This window comes from Loxodonta africana, chromosome 5 (assembly GCF_030014295.1).
Source record: "Loxodonta africana isolate mLoxAfr1 chromosome 5, mLoxAfr1.hap2, whole genome shotgun sequence".
Taxonomy (NCBI): Eukaryota; Metazoa; Chordata; class Mammalia; order Proboscidea; family Elephantidae; genus Loxodonta; species Loxodonta africana.
Genome location: NC_087346.1, coordinates 157,955,601 through 157,975,898, shown reverse-complemented (window position 1 = coordinate 157,975,898; position 20,298 = coordinate 157,955,601). Strand labels below are relative to the sequence as shown.

General features: G+C 53.0%; 1 protein-coding gene across 1 annotated transcript in view; it reads right to left on the bottom strand.

Moving 5' to 3' along the window:
* CFAP99 (cilia and flagella associated protein 99) overlaps positions 1–20,298 on the bottom strand; it is a 48,265-nt gene that overhangs the window by 7,491 nt on the left and 20,476 nt on the right. Inside the window, exons 4-10 of the mRNA XM_064286151.1 lie at positions 16,865–16,977; positions 14,928–15,105; positions 10,311–10,391; positions 9,718–9,792; positions 8,394–8,465; positions 8,093–8,181; positions 6,773–6,977 (exon numbers count right to left, since the gene is read on the bottom strand). Coding sequence (XP_064142221.1) covers positions 6,773–6,977; positions 8,093–8,181; positions 8,394–8,465; positions 9,718–9,792; positions 10,311–10,391; positions 14,928–15,105; positions 16,865–16,977 — 813 coding nt within the window. The remainder of the gene's footprint in view (positions 1–6,772; positions 6,978–8,092; positions 8,182–8,393; positions 8,466–9,717; positions 9,793–10,310; positions 10,392–14,927; positions 15,106–16,864; positions 16,978–20,298) is intronic.

Below are 20,298 nucleotides of genomic sequence, written 5' to 3'. Positions count from 1 at the left end.
TGTCTTTGCAACTTTTCTGTAACCCTAAAACTGTTACAAAACAAAAAGTTTACTTGAAAAAAATACTTTTGAAAGCTTTGTAATAAGCTGGAGAAATGTTTGTGTGGAACTGTGAGGTGAAAAAAAGGGGGCTGCTAGAACTTTTTTTTTTTTTCTTTTAGAACATAGCATGAGTCTTATCTCAAGTAGGTCAACCATGAGCAAACACAGAGGAGTGCCTGGACCCAGGAGGCACGGTCCCTGTGGTCTGTCCTCTACCCCAGGCCGAGTCCTCCCTTGTGGGTATGACTCCCTCTGGGGTTTCTCAGCGTGGCCCACAGTGCAGAGGTGCCAGGGAGCCTTGTCCTGGGAATGAGGGAAAGACGACTACGAGAAGAGGCCACATCTCTCAGCCTTTACAGAAGCACACAGAATCGGGGAGACAGGATGGGTCAGTGGGGAAGGCCCAGCTGGGGAGCAGGTCCCACAGGACTTTGAGTTCCACCTCCACCCAGCCAGCTGTGTGACTCTGGGCAAACCCCTCTGCCTCTCTGGGCTTCAGCTCTTTGCTGGGAATCGAGGCCAGCTGTCCAGCTCCTCTAGCTGCTGTGGCAGCACCCACCCCAGTGCCCTGCCCGTGGCCAGTGCACAGAAAAGGGGACATTGCCCCTGTGGCCTTCACATCAGCACAGCTTCAGGACTCAGCAGAGAATGGAGCACAAGCACTGAGCACACCGAGAAGACAGGAAAGAAAGTGCAAAGGCCAGGAACGGGGGGTGGGCAGTGCTGTGTGGGGAAAGCAAGTGTGTGGCCAGCTGGCAAGGCTGGCAAGGCCCGAGATGAGGTTGGATGACCAGGGCAGTGCATGGTAGGTCAGCTGACTGGCAGGAGTCCAGGGTCAGATGCATGGCTCTGTCTACTCTGATATGAAGCTCAGACCTATGGTCCCAACCTAGAGTCCACTTGGGGCCAGAGGTGGCCTGATGCATCTTTGGGGCTTCTTATGGAGGTCCAGGGGCCCTGGTGTCGCAGTGGCTAAGCGTTTGGCTAGTAACCGAAAGGTCGGCAGTTCAAATCCAGAAGCCACTCCTTGGAAGCCCTATTGGGCAGTTCTACTCTGTCCTATAGGGTTGTTATGAGTCCGAATCGACTCAATGGCAATGAGAGTTTTTATAGAGGTCCAACCAGTTTTCCACACACTTCCCCACCCCTCCTGCAGCTAAACAGGGTCCCGCAAGGCCTGCTCACCTACTGTGCACCAAGTAAGAGCTTTCCACAGTCCTCGCAGGGACACCTACACGGTGAAAATGAACAACAGCACTGAGCAGTGTTATGTAACCAAAGCCACATGGAATCTGACTGAATGCTGACGATGACAAATTTTCCCTGAGCCCTGTGATCCTGGAAATCAGAGAGGGTTAAAGGAGTCCCCCCACCCCGCCGCCGCAACCTTTGTGCAGAACGGCTCACTGCAGAGAACCACCCACCCCACGTGACTTAGGTGAGACTCATGATGCCCTAGTTCCAATTCCACTCCTCCCTCTGGAAATGAGAAACACAACTGCTTGTCCCACTGATCAATCAGAACAAAATGCTTGTTCACCCAGCTTTGGGAAGCTTCTCTCCTTCCCCCAGGTCCCTGAGCCCCGGCTACCCTCAGCCTGCACTAGCTGACAGTCCCTCCATGAGGACCCTTCCAGGGGAACAGGCTGGCCTTCACGTGAATAGTCTCTGATCTGTCGTCCAGTCACCCACGCTCTCATCCTGCTTCCCCACCTGGCTCTTTCCAGGCTCGTTCGGTCTCGTCTGCATAAAAGAAACATCTTCTTTGCCTAATTCTTGAGACACTCGTGGATTTCTGAGGCTGGGGCCTTCTCTCTATTATAAGTCTGTCTTTCTCAACAAAGCCTCTTCTTATCTAAGTCTGGATTTGTTATTTATTTTATACTATTTTTGGTAACATGTACTCAAAGAATGGTCACCCATGACCCCAGTGGGTTTGGTGTGAATACTGGTACTGCTATTCCGGATTAACTTCATTTCATGGTGAGGATGGCCAAAAAAAAAAGTAAACTTTATTATTCAATATATCTAATTATTTGCATGGCTCCTAAAACTATTTTTAAAAGGGGATATTGCTGCTGTTAGTTGGTGTGGAGTCGACCCCAAGTGTGCATAGTAGAGGCTGCTCCACAGGGTTTTCAAGGCCGTGATCTCTCAAAAGCAGATGGCCAGGCCTCTGCGTGGGTTCAAACCGCCAACCTTCTGGCTAGTAGTAGAGCGCTTAACTGTGCCACCCAGGGACTCCTAAAGGGGGTAAAATTAGTTAAGTGAAGAGAATACATCCAAGTAGTTTAAGACAACATTAGAGTTAACTTAAAAATACCAATGTTAAACTCATGAGTTTAAACATACATTCCCTTTCAGCCCTGTTGCTAGAGTGCCTGAACACTGGTCACTGTGGAAAAGTCCAGGAAAGCTCCCTAGCACCTAGATTTGGAACTTAATTCTGGTCTCTGTGACCAGGGGGAAGGGGTCCTGGGAGAATAACTGAGTCTGTGTCTTAAGCAGAGAAAATGCAGGTGGGCCCAAAACACCTTGCTTTTGAAAAGAAAAGGTGTTTTCAAAGGCCCAAGAAGGGAGCGCAAAGAACAACAGGGAAGCAGAAAGGGCCCCAAGGGGCCAGGTTGTTGTAATAGAGCCTCACAAAGGAGTAAAAATGATAGTTCATTAAAACATGTGAAGCCCAACTTTCTGGAGCCATGGAAGCTGAATAAACCCCTGAAACTATTGCTCTGAGATAATCTTTAAACCTTAAACCAAAAATTCACGGGTCTTCTTTAGGCCAGACATTAGTCTAGCTTCACTGGTAAAGAACGCCTGCCTTGAGCATTGTGTTCTTCTAAAGAACCATCTGTCTATCTGGGATCAAACTGACAAGAGCAACTTGAAAGGTTAGACAGGAAACTTAGGGGGCCGTGAATTTATGCTAACGGCGGAGGAACAATTCGGAAAAGGAGGGTGGTTGCGCAACGTGAAGAATGTAAACCATGTCACCGAATTGTACGTGTAGCAACTGTGGAAATGGGTGTATATTTTGCTGTGTATATTCTCAAAAACAACAACAAAAAAATTAAATTATTTTAAAAAAGAGGACAACAAGCAGAAAGACTTATTAAAAACAAACAAATGAGAGTTGTGTTGTGAAATGAATCCTGTCCCTCAGAAAGATACATTTGAGTCCTAACTCCGGTACTTGTGAATATGACCTTGTTCGGGGAAATAGGTCTTTCTTGGAGGATATTATTAGTTAAGTCATATCAGTGCAGTGTGGATCCTAGTGCTAACACTTTCTGAGTGGTGTCTTATAAAAGGGGAGAACAGACCCGGAGAGAGAATCCACATAGGAAGGAGGTGTCATGTGACCCTGTATCTACAACCCAAGGAACTCCAAAAAACACCCGGGCTCTCAGAAGCTGAAAGAGACAAGGAAGGGTCTTCCCTTACAGTGGGCAGACAGAGTGTGGTCCTGCCAACTGTCTGAATTTGAACTTACAGCCTCCAGAACTGTGAGAGAATCAATCTCTATTTTTGAAGGTCACCCACTTGGTGGTATTTTGTCATGGCAGCACTAGGCTATAAAAGCAATGAGTTCAAAATGAACTGCAAAAAAAGAATTAAAATTATTTTTCTCTTCAAATATTTAGTGCCAACTAACCTGGATTGGGAAACCCTGGTGCCGTAGTGGTTAAGCGCTATGGCTGCTAACCAAAAGGTCAGCAGTTCAAATCCACCAGGCGCTCCTTGGAAACTCCACGGGGCAGTTCTACTCTGCCCTATAAGGTCGCTATGAGTCGGAATCTACTTGACAGCAATGGGTGGGTTGGTTGGTTGGTTAATCTGGATTGACACAGTGGCTGCAACAATGGGCTCAAGCATAGCAACGATTGTGAAGATGGTGCAGTGTTTTGTTCTGTTGCATGTAGGGTCTCTATGAGTTGGAACCGACTCAACGGCACCTAACAAGAACAATGATCTGACTAATTTATTAAGGAGAAATATTGGTCATAATAGATGTGTAGAGGAGCTTCTGGACATAGAAAGATGGACCCAAGCAGGCCAGCCAGACTTGGAAGGATGAAACTCTTGGGTTTGGGATACCGCTCTCAAGCCCTGTAATTATAACGACAGTCTGCAAGGCCCGGGGTTCGCCAACACATCCCTGGGAACTGGCTGCCTCCCCAGACCTTCACATGGGGCTCTCTATTTATTATGGATTGAATTGTGTCCCCCCAAAATATGTGTTGTAAATCAGAGCCCTGATGATGCAGTGGTCAAGAGCTTGGCTGCTAACCAAAAGGTCAGGAGTTTGAATTCACCAGCTGCTCCTTGGAAACCCTATGGGGCAGCTCTACTCTGTCCTATAGGGTTGCTATGAGTAGAAATCAACTTAATGGCAATAGGGTTTTTTTTTTTTTTTTTAAATACCTGTGGTTATAACCCCATCTGGGAATGGGTTGTCTTTGTAGTGTTAATGAGGCAGGATTAGTGTAGGGTGTATTTTGAGTCAATCTCTTTTGAGATATAAAAGAGACTAAATGAAAGCTAGCAAAGAGAGAGTCGGGGGGGGGGGATGCCAAGGACATGAAGATTACCCAGGAGCAAAAGCTCAGAAGAGACAAGGACCTTCCTCTAGAGCTGGCACCCTGAATTCGGACTTCTAGCCTCCTAGGCTGTAAGAAAATAAATTTCTGTTAAAGCCATCCTCTTGTGGTATTTCTGTTATAGCAGCAGTAGGTGACTAAGACACCACCCCCTTGTGGTATTTCTGTTACAGCAGCAGTAGGTGACAAAGACAGAATCTGGTGCCAGAGGAGTGGGGTGCTGAGCTAGTAGATGCCTAGATGTGGGGCTGGTTTTGAAAGTGGTTAATGGGTAGAGGCTGGAAGTGTTTTAAGGTACCTAATAATAAAAGCCTATTGGTATGAGCGATATCATTGCTGACGTCAGACGGATCCTGGCTGAAAGCAGAGAATACCAGAAAGATGTTTACCTGAGTTTCATTGACTATACAAAGGCATTCAACTGTGTGGATCATAACAAATTATGGATAAGATTATGAAGAATGGGAATTCCAGAACACTTAACTGAGGAACCTGTACATAGGCCAAGAGGCGATTGTTTGAACAGAACAAGGGCATACTGCGTGGCATAAAATCAGGAAGGTATTCATCAGGAATGTATCCTTTCACTATACTTATTCAATCTGTATGCTGAGAAAATAATCTGAGAAGCTGGACTGTATGAAGAAGACACAGCATTAGGACTGGAGAAAGACTCATTAACGACCTGTGTTATGCAGATGACACAACATTGCTTGCTGAGAGCGAAGGTGATTTGAAGCACTTACTCATGAAGATCAAGGACTACAGTTTTCAGTATGGATTACATCTCAACATATAGAAAACAAAAATCCTCGCAACTGGACCCGTAAGCAACATCATGATAAACGGAGAAAAGATCGAGGTTGTCAAGGATTTCATTTTACTTGGATCCACAATCAACACCCATGGAAGCAGAGGTCAAGAAATCAAAGAACATATTGCATTGGGCAAATCTGCTTCAAAAGACCTCTTTAACGTGATAAAAAGCAAAGATGTCATTTTAAGGACTAACGTGTGCCTGACCCAGGCCATGGTATTTTCACTCGCCTCATATACATGCAAAAACTGGGCAATGAATAAGGAAGACTGAAGAAGAATTGATGCCTTTGATTTTATGGTGTTGGTGAAGAATATTAAATATACATGGACTGTCAGAAAAACAAACAAATATATTTTGGAATAATGCTCCTTGGAAATGAGGATGCTGAGACTTTGTCTCATTACTTTGACATGTTATCAGAAGGGACCAATCCCAAGAGAAGGTAAATGCTTGGTAAAGTAGAGGGTCAGCAAAAAAGAGGAAGACCCTCAATGAGATGGATTGACACAGTGGCTGCAACCATAGGCTGAAACATAGCAGTGATTGTGAGGATGGCGTGGGACCGGGCAGTGTTTCGTTCTGTTGCACGTGGGGTAGCCATGAGTTGGGGCTGACTCGATGTCAACTAACAACAACAAAAAGGAAGGGAAAGTCAAACCCTAAAACTGAATACAAACGGACACAGATGAGTCTATCAAAGGAAGTCATTTGTGTGGCCCACAATCGCATCCCTGACTGCCTGCCCTCAGAGGGACCCATTCTCAGGACAGACAGAGCCACACGTCCTGCCTGCCGAGGCCCAGCGGGTTCTCTCTTTAGCCTAGTCACTGCGAGGCTTGCTGGAAGGAATAAGCTTTTGGTCACACGGGTTGGGGGCCCCCACCTTGGCAGCCTGTCTCCAGAGGAGGAGGAGCCAGGACTGATACATCAGGCACTTCTAAGGTAGTAAAGTGGATGTCCACAAACCTTTCTGTAGGAGAGGACACCATACCTAAACATGTCAGCCTTCCAGAAGTTTCTGCCAGAAGGGCAGGTCTTCCCTGAGGGACCTCCAAGATGTGTATGGAACAACTGACCCTGCAGGCTGAGCTAGAAGTGCACTCAGCCCAGCTGACTCAAGGGGGACAGAGAAACCACTGTCACTGTCTGGGTCTTAGGAGGAAATGACCGGGGGTCAGCCTGGAGGTCAGTGACTACAAGGACCACGACTTGTGCACTTGGCTTCTCTGCGGGCCACGGCTCAGGGTGGTCAGACAACTCAGCAGGCCTGGCCCCCACGTCCCCATGACACAGAACGCAGCCCCCTCACCTCCTCCTTCTTCTGCTCTGCCTTCTGCTTGTTCTCCTGGACCAGGTTCTGCCGGGCCAGGATGGCCTCCTCGTGGCTGAGCTTCCCCTGCAGCCTCCGGTACTCCTCCGTGGCCAGCTGCTCCTCCCGGTCCTTTGCCTGCATCTTCTTCTGCCACTCCAGGAACTCGGAGAAGTCCCCAGCCCCATCCACAAGCTTGTCAACCCTGGGGAGGATGGCCCAGAGGCATGGCTTGGGGTTTCTCCTGTGATCAGGACCTACACTGCCCAGGGGGCCTGGCCAGGCCCTCACAGGTGTGGGCTGCCAGCCTCCTTGGCCACCCCTACCGCTACCCCTACCCCTACCCACCATCCAGACACCAGCCACATCTGTGCACTCCTTCATTCATCTGCTCATCCCTCTGTCAACCCATCTACCACCTGCCATTCCTCTGCCCACTGTCTGTCCATCCACCGTCTCTCTGTCCATTCACTATCTCTGTTCACTTGTCCTCCCACCCACCATCCCTCTTTCCACCTGTCTGTCCATCCACCATCCCTCTCTTTACCCATCTGCCCATCTGTCTACCCAATATCTCTCTGTCCTCCCATATTCCTCTGTCCACCTGACATCCCTCTGTCTATCCCTCTGCTCGCCCCTCAGTCCGTCCACCATCCCTCCATCCAACCATCTGTCCACCCATCATCCCTCCATCCATCCATCTGTCCACCTGTCATCCCTCCATCCACCCCTCTGTCCATCCACCATCCCTCCATCCATCCATCTGTCCACCTGTCATCTCTCTGTCCACTCCTCTGTCCATCCACCATCCCTCCATCCACTTCTCTGTCCATTGCCATCCCTCTGGCCAGCCACCCCAGCTCCTACGCATAGCCCGATGCACAGATGTGGAGAGCGGCCTGGGTGAGCACAGAGGTTTGCCCTCCTACAGTTGAGCAGCAGGAAGGGGTTTGAGGAGGAGGTGGCCCCTGAGGAAGGTTTGGGTGGCCCGGGTGTTTGCTAAGACTCCTACCCTGTTCCATCACCCTCATTGAGCCAGGACAGTCTCCATAAAAGGCTGACATGACTCTGTTGCCCTCTGGCTTGGCACCTCTCCTTTGCAGCATGGTAGCCTCACCATCCTGCCTGTGCTCCGCCTCCTTTCTCTGCCTGTCACCCCCTTTGCTCCCGGAAAAGCCAGCCCCCCTGCTCCCACCACCCTCTGCACCCCCCCACTACACTGTGGGTTCTGAGCTGTTGCCTAAGGTGTGGGGTCTGGGAGGGGCCCTGTGAGAAGCAGCCCCTGGGGAGCATCCCAGCCTCACGTGGCCAGTGCCCCACCTCTGCAGCTCCTTCTCCACCTGCCGCTGGTACAAGGCCCCTTCTCGCAGGATGGCAGCAGCGTTCAGCTTGACTGGGACATTGTTGGGCTGTGGGAGACCAGAGGGCTGGCTGGAGGGTTGCTACCCTCCTGCCCTCCACACCTGCCCACTGCAAGGGGCAGGCCTGTCCTGAGGGCTTCAGGTCCCCCAGCACAGGCCATCCTACCCCCAGAGCAGAACAGACACAGCAGGTGGGCACCAGGTTCACACCCTTCTCTCCCGGTACCCGTGCCTGCCCCGATGGTCTGTGTGTCCCTCACCCTGTAGAAGGTCAGTTTTGGTGTCCTGTGGATCCGGGGTGGGACTCGGAACTTCAGCTTCTTCTTGGAGCCCTGCAGGACAGAACAGAGCCAGCAACCTGGCCCCTATGCCCACCAGGTGCCCCCAAATCCCAGCAGAAAACGAGCCTGGGTGAGTGAGGGCCCCAGCGTCCTGACACCAGCGCCCTTCACTGTTCCTACCCTGCCCACCCACAGTCCCCGAAGGGCAGCACCTCTGGCCTCCAGCACCTCCTGCCTTGCTGAGGCATTGGCCTGCCCAGGTAAGGAAGCAGGGAAGGTGCGGGGCCTACAGACCTGGGCTGCTCCCCAGGTCTGCCTGCCACTGCTCTGTGGACACACCCTGGGGAGGCGTCAGAACTACAGCAGGGGATAGCTGGTAAAGGGCCACTCCCTAGCTGCTCTGGAGGGTGGCCTACTTCTGCCTGTTTGGGGCACTTAGGTGGGGACTCAGGAGAGGAGGGCACAGGCAGCCCGTCTGCAGGAGTATCAGGAGGAGAACTGGTCCTTCCTCACCCTGAGCTTCCTCGTCCTACTTTGTCTTTTTTCACAAATATATTGTGAGTTTTTCTCTTATAGAAACATTAAATGTTCAGTGTGGAAAATTCATAAAATGCCCAGAGATAGCAGCAGCTGTTGCTGTTTTCCCTGTGAGTTTCCTCCCCGTTGTTTCTGATGGGCCTCTACACCTGCCTGTGTCTCCACCTGCCTCCTCTACACTTGCCCCTCTACACCTGCCCGTCTCTACACCTGCCCATGTCTGCAGTGTCTACACCTGCCTGTGTCTACACCTGTCCCATGTACACCTGCCCGTGTCTACGCCTGCCCTGTCTACACCTGCCCCATCTACACCTGTCCTGTGTATATCTGCCTCCGTCTATACCTGCCCCGATCACACTTGTCCACCTCTACAGCTGCACTGTCTACACCTGCCCCCGTCCACACCTGCCCGCCTCTACACCTGCCTGTGTCTATGCCTGCCCCGTTTACCCCTGCCCTGTCTACACCTGCCCCTGTGACACCTGTCCACCTCTACACCTGCACTGTCTACACCTGCCCCGTCTATACTCACCCACCTCTACACCTGGACTGTCTACACCTGCCCCCATCTACACCTCCCTGTGTCAACCCTGCCCAGCAGGAACAGTGTGGCTGTGGGGGCACTTTTCCACCAGCACAGACACTTGCCCCTTGATGGCCCCCAGTGGAGAAATGCTCAGTAAGGGCTTGTGGCTTCTGGAAGAACTTCCGTGCGACATGAGGACACGCTCCTGCCTGGAGGCCTGCACGGGGAGCCGGGCCTTACCTGCTTCAGGGACTCCCCTCGGGACCTGGGCATGGCGCAGCGCAGCTCCTCCAGGTTCGCCTTCAGCAGCAGCTCCTGCAGCAACACGTGGCTGGGCCTCACCCCGCGGCCCGCAGGAAGGTACCAACCAGCTCTTCCTTCTCCTGCTCGCCTCACGGTCATTCTCCTTCTTTCCTGCTTCTCCTCCTCCCCTCTCCCTCCTCATCACCTCCTCCTCTTGTCCTCCTGCCTCTTCTTCCTCTTCATGCTTCTTCCCCTCCCACCTCCTTCTCCCACTTCACCTTTCCCGCCTCCTCCGTCCCCTTCCTCTCCCTCCTCCCTGCCTGTCTTCCTCCTCCCCACCTCGCCCCCCTTCTCTGTCCCCCACAACACCTTCAGCAGAGAACCCCTCTGCTCTTTGATGCTCTGGGGGTTTGCAGATTGGGAGGGGTCAACATGCTGAGACTGTCCCTGGGGGGCCTGGACGTTCCAGCTGCATTGGGTGACCTGTCCCATGGCCTCATTCCCATGGGGACAATCAGCTGGGGAGGGTGCTCCTACCCTCATACACCCCCAGATGGTGGTCTCAGAGGGCAAGGCCACATGCAGCTCACCTCGGCCTTCCAGCGGTTATACCTCTTGGTCATCTCCAGCAGCTGCTGCTCCTTAGGCAGCTGATAGGTGCTCTGTGGGATCTGTGGGTGGCGGGAAGAAGAGCCCGGGGTCAGACAGCTGCAGATGGGAGGGGTGTCTAGAATGCAGGCTGGTGGCCACCTGGTGTGGGTGAAGGGAGGCGGTGGCCAGGGTGACTCTGGGTTCAGACAGAGAAGAGGCAGATATAGTGCCTGAGCCGTAGCAAAAGCAGGTCTGGCATGGGAGCTGCTGAGCTCGGACCTGAGCCCACTGGGTGTTGGTGAGTATCTGGGGAGGGGAGGGGAAGGGAAGAACAGCCAGCCAGCAGTGGATACAGGGGTCTGGGGCTCAGCATGGGGCAGGGGTAGGGGCTGGGCAAAGAGTGAGAAGAGAAGGTGGCTTACGGGAAGGATGGGCCCAGGATGAGTGACTGGGCAGTGGATGCGGGAAGTGGCTGACGGGGAGAAGAGGCCAAGGGGGTGTCCTGGACTCCATGAAGGGGAGGGGCCCCTGACTTAATACTGCAGAGACCAGGGCAACCTGAGACGTGTCCATTGGGTCCAGCTCTGGGAGGCCCTCAGTGACCTTGGAGGGAACAGTGTCTACGGAGGGGTAGGTGGGAGCCAGCCTGGACACTCCTGAACTCTAGAGTCCTACATGCGTTCTTATGACACCACGCCCTCTCCACCTGCAAGCCTGACAGGCATCACGTCCAAATCGGAATCATTGCCCTCCATTCCCCAGCCTCCCCAACCCTGATTCCTTGCCCGTGCCAAGTTCTCAGGGTCCCGCTCAGTGTCTTTCTGTCTCTCACACCCACATTCATGTGCAAATCCTGACACCTGCTTCGAAACATCTCCACAAATCACCCCCTCACCACCCCTCTCCACCCCTACGGTCAGAAGGACCCTGTAAACCTACATAGGTACAAAGTTCCCCACTGGACTCATGTTCCATGAGGACAGAAATTTTTGTTTGCAGGTGTATCCTCAGTACCTACAACTATGCCTGATATCTACTAAAAAACCAAAAACAAACCTGTTACCATCGAGTCAATTCGATTCTGACTCATAGTAACCCTATAGGACAGAGCAGAACTGTCCCATAAGGTTTCCAAGGAGCACCTGGTGGATTTGAACTGCCGACCTTTTGGATAGCAGCCATAGCTCTTAACTACTATGCCACCAGGGTTTCCAACACCTACTATGAAAAAGGCACTCCATAAACATTTATTGAATGCCTGGCTACCATTACTGAACACTTTAATCAAGCCTTCTGTAAAAGAATCCTGACCAAAAGGAGGCAAATTCAAAGAAGAATTTCAAATTCTCATGGACTCCAGACTTTCTGAAGCCATGGAGGCTGGATGAACCCCTAAAAAACTGTTGCTCTGAGATAATCTTTAAATCTCTGAAGTCTTCTTAAAACCAAGCAATAGTTTAGCTTAGCTAGTAAACCAAAGTCTGCCTTGAGCTTTACACTCTTTTAAAAACTACCTATATGGGATCAAACTGAAAACAGCAATTCGAAAGATTAGATAGGAAGCTTAGGGGGCAGTGAGTTTATGTTAATGGGGGAAAAACAACTCAGAAAAGGAGGGTGAGAATTGTTGCACAACTCAAAGAACGTAATCAATGTCATTGAATTATACACATATAAATTGTTGTATGTTTTGCTGTGCATATTCTCGATAACAAAATAAATTTAAAAAATATTGAATGGATGAGTGGACTGAAGTGGGTGCTGGACCGAGACAGGGAAGGGGTCTTGGGCGGGGGCAGGGGTGGTACACCGAGACAGGGAAGGGGTCTTGGGCAGGGGCAGGGGTGGTACACCGAGACGGGGAAGGGGTCTTGGGCGGGGGGCAGGGGTGGTACACCGAGACGGGGAAGGGGTCTTGGGCGGGGGGCAGGGGTGGTACACCGAGACGGGGAAGGGGTCTTGGGCGGGGGGCAGGGGTGGTACACCGAGACGGGGAAGGGGTCTTGGGCGGGGGGCAGGGGTGGTACACCGAGACGGGGAAGGGGTCTTGGGCGGGGGGCAGGGGTGGTACACCGAGACGGGGAAGGGGTCTTGGGCGGGGGGCAGGGGTGGTACACCGAGACGGGGAAGGGGTCTTGGGCGGGGGGCAGGGGTGGTACACCGAGACGGGGAAGGGGTCTTGGGCGGGGGGCAGGGGTGGTACACCGAGACGGGGAAGGGGTCTTGGGCGGGGGGCAGGGGTGGTACACCGAGACGGGGAAGGGGTCTTGGGCGGGGGGCAGGGGCGGTACACCGAGACGGGGAAGGGGTCTTGTGCGGGGGGCAGGGGCGGTACACCGAGACGGGGAAGGGGTCTTGGGCGGGGGCAGGGGCGGTACACCGAGACGGGGAAGGGGTCTTGGGCGGGGCCAGGGGTGGTACACCGAGACGGGGAAGGGGTCTTGGGCGGGGGGCAGGGGTGGTACACCGAGACGGGGAAGGGGTCTTGGGCGGGGGGCAGGGGTGGTACACCGAGACGGGGAAGGGGTCTTGGGCGGGGGGCAGGGGTGGTACACCGAGACAGGGAAGGGGTCTTGGGCGGGGGGCAGGGGTGGTACACCGAGACAGGGAAGGGGTCTTGGGCGGGGGGCAGGGGTGGTACACCGAGACAGGGAAGGGGTCTTGGGCAGGGGTGGTACACCGAGACGGGGAAGGGGTCTTGGGCGGGGGCAGGGGTGGTACACTGAGACGGGGAAGGGGTCTTGGGCGGGGGCAGGGGTGGTACACCGAGACGGGGAAGGGGTCTTGGGCGGGGGCAGGGGTGGTACACCGAGACGGGGAAGGGGTCTTGGGCGGGGGCAGGGGTGGTACACCGAGACGGGGAAGGGGTCTTGGGCGGGGGCAGGGGTGGTACACCGAGACGGGGAAGGGGTCTTGGGCGGGGGCAGGGGTGGTAAACCGAGACGGGGGAGGGGTCTTGGGCGGGGGGCAGGGGTGGTACACCGAGACAGGGAAGGGGTCTTGGGCGGGGGCAGGGGTGGCACAGAAAATGAACCTGAGCTTTCAGCACGGCCACACCATAGATCCCAGGGGAGGTGACCGCCCACAGACACCTTACGCCTGGTGCTGAGAGGCACACAGCTACGGAGCAGAGCGGGACATGGAAAGGTGCCAGGTAGGGGTTCCACCAAGTAGAGAGGGAGAGAAATACAGCTGTCAGGATGAACCAAGACCAACACGCTGAGCCCAGAGAATCTGTGGCATGAAACGCCAAAGATCCTGCAGATGGGGTAACTGTTGGGCTGCTCAGCCATGAGGCTCTGATTGTCCATCCATCTATCCATCCATCCACCAACTATTCCATCCATCCATTCATCTACCATTCCATCCATCCACCCACCCACCCACCCACCCACCCATTCATCCACCCATACTATCATCCATCTATCTGACAAGTATTTACCAAGAGCCTGCTCTGAGCCAGGACTGTGCCAGGTTATTGGGAATATGGGGCAAATAAGATGCACGAGGTCTGGTGGAGAAGATAATAAACAGACTTACAAATAACTCAACTACAAACTAACTGATGCTGTGAAGAAAAGAGCTAGAATCAGTGAGAAAGAAACTAACTGATTTAGTTGAGGGGTTCATGGAAAGCCTCTGGAAACAAAGATTATGAATCCTGAATGGTAGTGGGAGTGGGGTGGGCCCCAGGACCTCCCAGTGCCATCTCCTTACCCTTCCATAGAGCTCTCAGATCTGTTCTGGTTCTAGGGAGATCAGTCCACCCCAAGCTCTCAGGATAGAGTCCATAGCCAATCAGAACATTGTGCCTGTGGTCATGGTGATCAGTTTAAGAGTAGGCATGTGAACTAAGATGATCTAATCAGACTTTTCCTTTCCTTTCCAAAGTCTGATTGCCCCAGATGTCCTCTTCTGCCATGGATGGTGTAGAGCGTGTATGTGAGGCCTGGACTTTTTGCTATAATGAGAGAAGTTATCTCAAAGATGAAGCTGACTCATAGACAACAGGGTGGAGAGGATCACAGAGAAGCAGAGCTGGAGCCCTGATCAAACTATGCCTGATGCCTACCCTACATTAGTCACGAGAGTCAGTAAGTTCTCTATTGTTTAACACAGTCCTTTTTCCTTACTTGTAATACAAGGCATCTTGACATAAGAAGTCAGTGAGGCAGAAAGAGCAAGAGGCTCTGGGCAGAGGGCAGAGATGTGCAAAGGGCCTGGGGTGGGGACAGGCCCGTGTGACTGGGGCTCACACGGACAGGGACTATTGCCTGCCCACAGCCCAGAGAGTATACCGTTGATCCACACACATGATATTTAATGGGGGTGAGGAGACAGTACATTGGCACAGAGTTAAAAGTGGGCTCCAAGCTCCATCTCCAGAAGCGTCTAAGTCTCATGCCCCAAAAGCTTCACTCAATGTCTGCTGACGGGACCCAGCATGGGGAGCACAGGTGCCCAGTGGATGGACTCCAGGTCTGCCCATGTGGCCCTAGGGAGGAGTACAGCCCCCCACTGGCCCACGTGGTCCATTCTCCAGGCCAGGACATGGTGACGCAGTAAGGTTCTTGTGGGTGGTGGCAAGCCCATGCACATGTGATGCCTGCACTTACTGGCCTGGGCTTGGCCATGATGGGCACTGGCTTGGGCACTGGGATGGCACGGGGCCTGGGGGCAGTCAGCTTGAATTCCCTGGGCTCTGTGACCTTGGCCTTGGTCTTCACGAGGTGGGCTTGATTGGCCGATACTGCCTCCAGGTCGTTGATCAGCTCCTGGACCTCTGGCTGCCACCTTGGAGCCCAAAGAGGGAGAAGCTGCTCAGGATTGCTGCCTGAGCAGGTAACAGGTGCTGAGCTTGGGGCCTGCCTCAGGTGAGGGTGATAGTGGAATCAACACCCCCCCTTTGCTGGGAAGCGCCACTCTGCAGGCCCAGTGCCAACCCCACCCCCGTGACACACACATCAGCATGCCTCTTTCTCAGATGAGGAAACTGAGGTCCAGAGGCATCGTTCTTCCAGGCCACACTGGTGAGTGGGGAGCTGGGGAGGGGGCAGTACAGGCACCATGCAGGGGTGGGGCATCTGAGGAGGAGCAGCTGGGATATGGAGCTAATCTGGGAGAGCAGATGGCATGGGGGAGGGAGGGGCAGCCATTGCAAAGGAACATTCCAGAGCTGCACTGTGGGGACAGGTGGGAATGAAGCTGCAAAAGTAGGGTGGGGCAAAGGGCCCGGAGCCTGGAACCTGTGTCTCCATGGGGGACCCAGCTGTCCCCGGGTAGAGCCTTGGGTATGCCCTGAATCAGGGCCACACCAAGGTCGGGGTGCCCCTCTCCCTGCCTCCACACCAGCCCTGCCTTTCATCGCTCCCCTGGGCCCACCATGAGAACCACAGCCACCAAGAGAGAGAAAGGGCTTTTCTTCGGGCCACACAGAGTCTGTTATTTGTTGAAGTCCTTCCTCCAGGGCCTGGGTGGTATGGGGAGGGGGCAGGAGGTGTGCCATGGGCTGGGTTCCAGAGAGGACAGAGAAGCCCATGTCTGGGGGTGGCAGGGTGGGAGGTGGGGGATGCTGCCAAGTCTCTGTGGGTGCCCTGTGGGCAGCAAACGCCAAGTCCGTCCATTGCCTGACTTGAAGGCTCTCTGGAGGCTGGCAGTGGTGGCCCGGGACTGAGTACTGCTCCTCTAGGGAAAGGGACAGCTCAAGGAGACATTCAACCTCCCTGGGGACCAGGGCATCCTCCCCACAGGAGGGGCTTGCACCTCCCCTGGGCCTCCAGGTCTCCTGCAAACAGTCTGTGTGTGCCAGAACAGTCAGTCTGTCTGTCCCCAGGAGGGTAAGGTGGCTTGTCCCCCAGCCATATCAGAAGGGAATCAGTTGGGGGGCAGGCACGCTGGCCCCGGCAGCATCTCCATGGGGGCCAAGGACAGGGACTCCAGGAGACTGTGCTGGCTCTTCTGCCCATGAGTCTGCACCAAGAGAACCTCTAGGGTTTGCCCCGGGCTGTGGGGGCAGGGGGACGCAACAAGGACAGTTTTGGGGTGATAGGCCTGGGAGTGGTGCCTTCGAGATGCCAGAGAGGAATCTAGGCCTGAATCCACTGGGAGGCCAGCTGCCGGTTTCCTTGTCCCGCCCCCTTGGGATCTGCAGAGGCTAAGGCAGGTCCAGAGCCTGGGAGGGTCCCCGCAGGGCTGGGGGCTGCCATGGCCCAGAGTGCCCACTTCCTTTCCCCACCAGCTGCCACCACCCCAGCCCCCTGCTCAGCGGGTGGGCTTCAGAGCAGAGGGAGCTGCTCTCCGCCCCCTGACCTGGCAGCACCTCATATGGCCACTAGTCAGCCACCCGGCCTGGAGGGTAGCTGGGGCTCCTCTGAGCCTCCAGGTCCTCACCCCAACATGGCACAATTACCCATTCCACCCCTCACAGAACACCTGTCCCACAGAGCCACCTGGGGTGAGATGGCAGTGATGCCCACCCTTCTGCCTGCTTGGCCCTGCCCCTGCCCTCCTCTGTCTGCTCGGCACCTCTGTGCCCCCCACTGTCCACACCCACCTCATCAAGGGGTCGATCCAGGTCTCCTTGACGTAGGTCGTCTCATAGACCAGGCTCCACTCGTCCTTGATCCAGGAGCACAGGTGCAGGGGGTTGAAGAAGAACCCAAGGAACTGAGCGGTGGGGAGAGCAGGAGTCCTCAGAGGGGCTCGGCTGCTTTGGGTCCAGACCCCCTTCTCACGGGAACAGAGTCATGGCAGGGGGAGACTGGCCAGGGGCACAGCCATTCTGCAGGGGGTCAGGAACCCATGAAAAGAGACAGCTGCCCACACACCAGGGAGGAAGAGGCCTCTGGGGCAGGCATAGCCCAGCCAGGCCCTCTCTCCCTGTAGGGATGCAAAGCCCCCATGGCTTGGCCCCCCACCCGCCCCCTCTCTCCCGTTCCCTCTCCCATTTCATTTCCATCTTTCCATGCCGTTCTACCTCCTGCCTGAAGGCGGCAGTGGCTTCTACTATTGGGCACCCCTGGATCTATTCCCTGCCCTCCAGCCCACCCTCAGTTGGGCACAGCCATTGGTTCCTCCCAGGTCGCCCAACCAGGAGTAGAGCCCACAAACAGGGCTTTCCGGAATGAGGCCGTGATTCACACTTTGGGTGTGGTGGGGGCAGCCCTACCACAGAACGTAATGGGGTGGGAGTGGGTTTGAAAAATCCCTCTGTCCATTGAGCTGATTCCAATAGCATGTAAATGCGGGGGTCCTTGGGGCCAGCAGGACCGCCTGACCCCCTCCAGGTGTTTTCCCAGGGCCATTCCTCCTAGAGTGGCAGATATCACCTCCTTGGAGGCCACAAACGGTGGGCTGGGAGGTCCAGCCAGGACTGTCCATCTGTCTGCACTCTGGGCTGAGGCTACCGTAAACCAGTGTACACTGCCACTTGGGTCACTCTTGACCACAGAGGTGACAGAGGGTGGCTGGCCGGTTCTGACAGTTTGATCCCATCCTCAAGACCCAGGCTGCCCTCCTCCCCAGAGCCCTGAAGTGTGCGGGCTCCATAAGAGTTTCAAGACGGTGACATCAGAGCGCTAACCACATGCAGGTCCTCCTGAACATGGGGTCCTCCCATGCACAGGTCCTTCTGAGTAATGGTCTTTCTGAGCAAGGGTCCTGCTGAGTGAGGGTCCTCCTGAGCACAGGTCCTCCTGAAGGTCCTCCTGAGCGCAGTTCCTTCTGAATGATGGTCTTCCTGAGCACGGGGTCTTTCTGAGGTCAGGGGCCTTCTGAACTTGAAGTCCTCCCGAGCATGAGGCCCTCCTGAGCATGGAGCCTTTCTGAGCTCAGGGTCCTCCCAAGCGCGGACCACATGTGCCTGCACAGTTCACATGCTGTGAAGCCAGCCCTGGGTCGGTCTCAAAGAGCTCTCAGAAATGCCTTTCATTCTGCTTCTTTTTTTAAAAAAAAAAGTGAAGCCTTGCTTAATATAAAAGTATTTATTCATTGGGAATTACTTATGTTTATATGTAAAAAAAAAAAAAATTTTTTTTTAATATGTACTTACTCGTTTTTTTTTTTTTTTCTGGGTTTTATATGTAGATAAGGAAAAATATCCTTAAAAATAAAATATTGACTTAGGGCAGCACTCTGTCTTGTTTCACCTTGTTAAGGGCCAAGGTCTTTGGGGGCTGTGGTCCCAGGTGGTTGATTCCACGCTGTGTGTGACTGATTACTTTTGTGTGGCCTTTCTAGCCACAGTCTTGTAACTCCCACCCAGGTAATTGGGAGGGACTGTGTAATAGGGTAATTGTGGCCCATAAATGGCCATAATTGTGGCTCCCGTGATTCTGTCAGTTTGTCGTACTGTGGGGGCTTTTGTGTGGCTGTGATGCTAGAAGCTATGCCACCGCTATTCAAATACCAGCAGGGTCACCCATGGTGGATAGGTTTCAGCTGAGCTTCCAGACTAAGGCAGACTAGGAAGAGGGACCTGGTGGTCTACTTCTGAAAAGAATTAACTAGTGGAAACCTTATGAATAGGAGTGGAACACTGTCTCATATAGTGCCGGAAGATGAACCCCTCAGGTGGAACGCACTCAAAATACAACTGGGGAAGAGCTGCCTCTTCAAGGTAGAGTCGACCTTAATGACGTGGATGGAGTTAAGCTTTCAGGACCTTCATTTGCTGATGTGGCACAACTTAAAATGAGGAGAAACAGCTGCAAACATCTATTAATAATTGGAATGTGGAATGTATGAACTACAAATCTAAGAAAATTCATTTTGAATTGGAAAGCCATATGATCTACTACACCAGGAATGACAACTTGAAGAGGAATGGTGTTGCATTCATCATCAAAAAGAACATTTCAAGATCTATCCTGAAGTACAACACAGTCAGTGATAGGATAATATCCATACGCCCACAAGGAAGACCAGTTAATACGACTATTATTCAAATTTACGCACCAACCAGTAAGGGCAAAGATGAAGAAATTGAAGATTTTTACCAACTTCTACAGTTGGAAATTGATCAAACATGCAATCAGGATAATTACTGGTGACCGGAATGCGAAAGCTGGAAACAAAGAAGGATCGGTAGTTGGAAAATATGGCCTTGGTGTTAGAAACGATGCCAGGGATTGCATGATAGAATTTTGCAAGACCAATGACTTTTTTTTTTTTATTTTACTGTGCTTTAAGTGCAAGTTTACAAATCAAGTCAGTCTCTCATAAAAAATTTTTATACACCTTGCTATATACTCCTGGTTGCTCTCCCACTAATGAGACAGCACACTCCACTCCCTATTTCCATGTCCATTCGGCCAGCTTCTGACCCCCTCTGCCTTCTCAACTCCCCTCCAGACAGGAGCTGCCCGTATAGTCTCATGTGTCTACTTGATTCAAGAAGCTCACTCCTCACTAGTATCATTTTCTATCCTATAGTCCAGTCCAATCCCTGTCTGAAGAGTTGGCTTTGGGAATGTTTCTTGTCTTGGCCTAACAGAAGGTCTGGGGACCATGACTCCGTGGTCCTTCTAGTCTCAGTCAGACCACTAAGTCTGTTCTTTTTATAAGGATTTGAGGTCTGCATCCCACTGCTCTCCTGCTCCCTCAGGGGTTTTCTGTTGTGTTCTCTGTCAGGGCAGTCATTGGTTGCAGCTGGGCACCATCTAGTTCTTCTGGTCTCAGGCTGATGTAGTCTCTGGTATATGTGGCCTTTTCTGTCTCTTGGGCTCATAATTACCTTGTGTCTTTGGTGTTCTTCATTCTCCTTTGCTCCAGGTGGGTTGAGACCAATTGATGCATCTCAGATGGCCACTTGCTAGCATTTAAGACCCCAGTTGCCACTCTCCAAAGTGGGATGCAGAATGTTTTCTTAATAGATTTTATTATGCCAATTGACTAGATGTCCCCTGAAACCATGGTTCCCAAACCCCCGCCCCTGCTACACCAGCCTTCAAAGCATTCAGTTTATTCAGGCAACTTTGCTTTTGGACC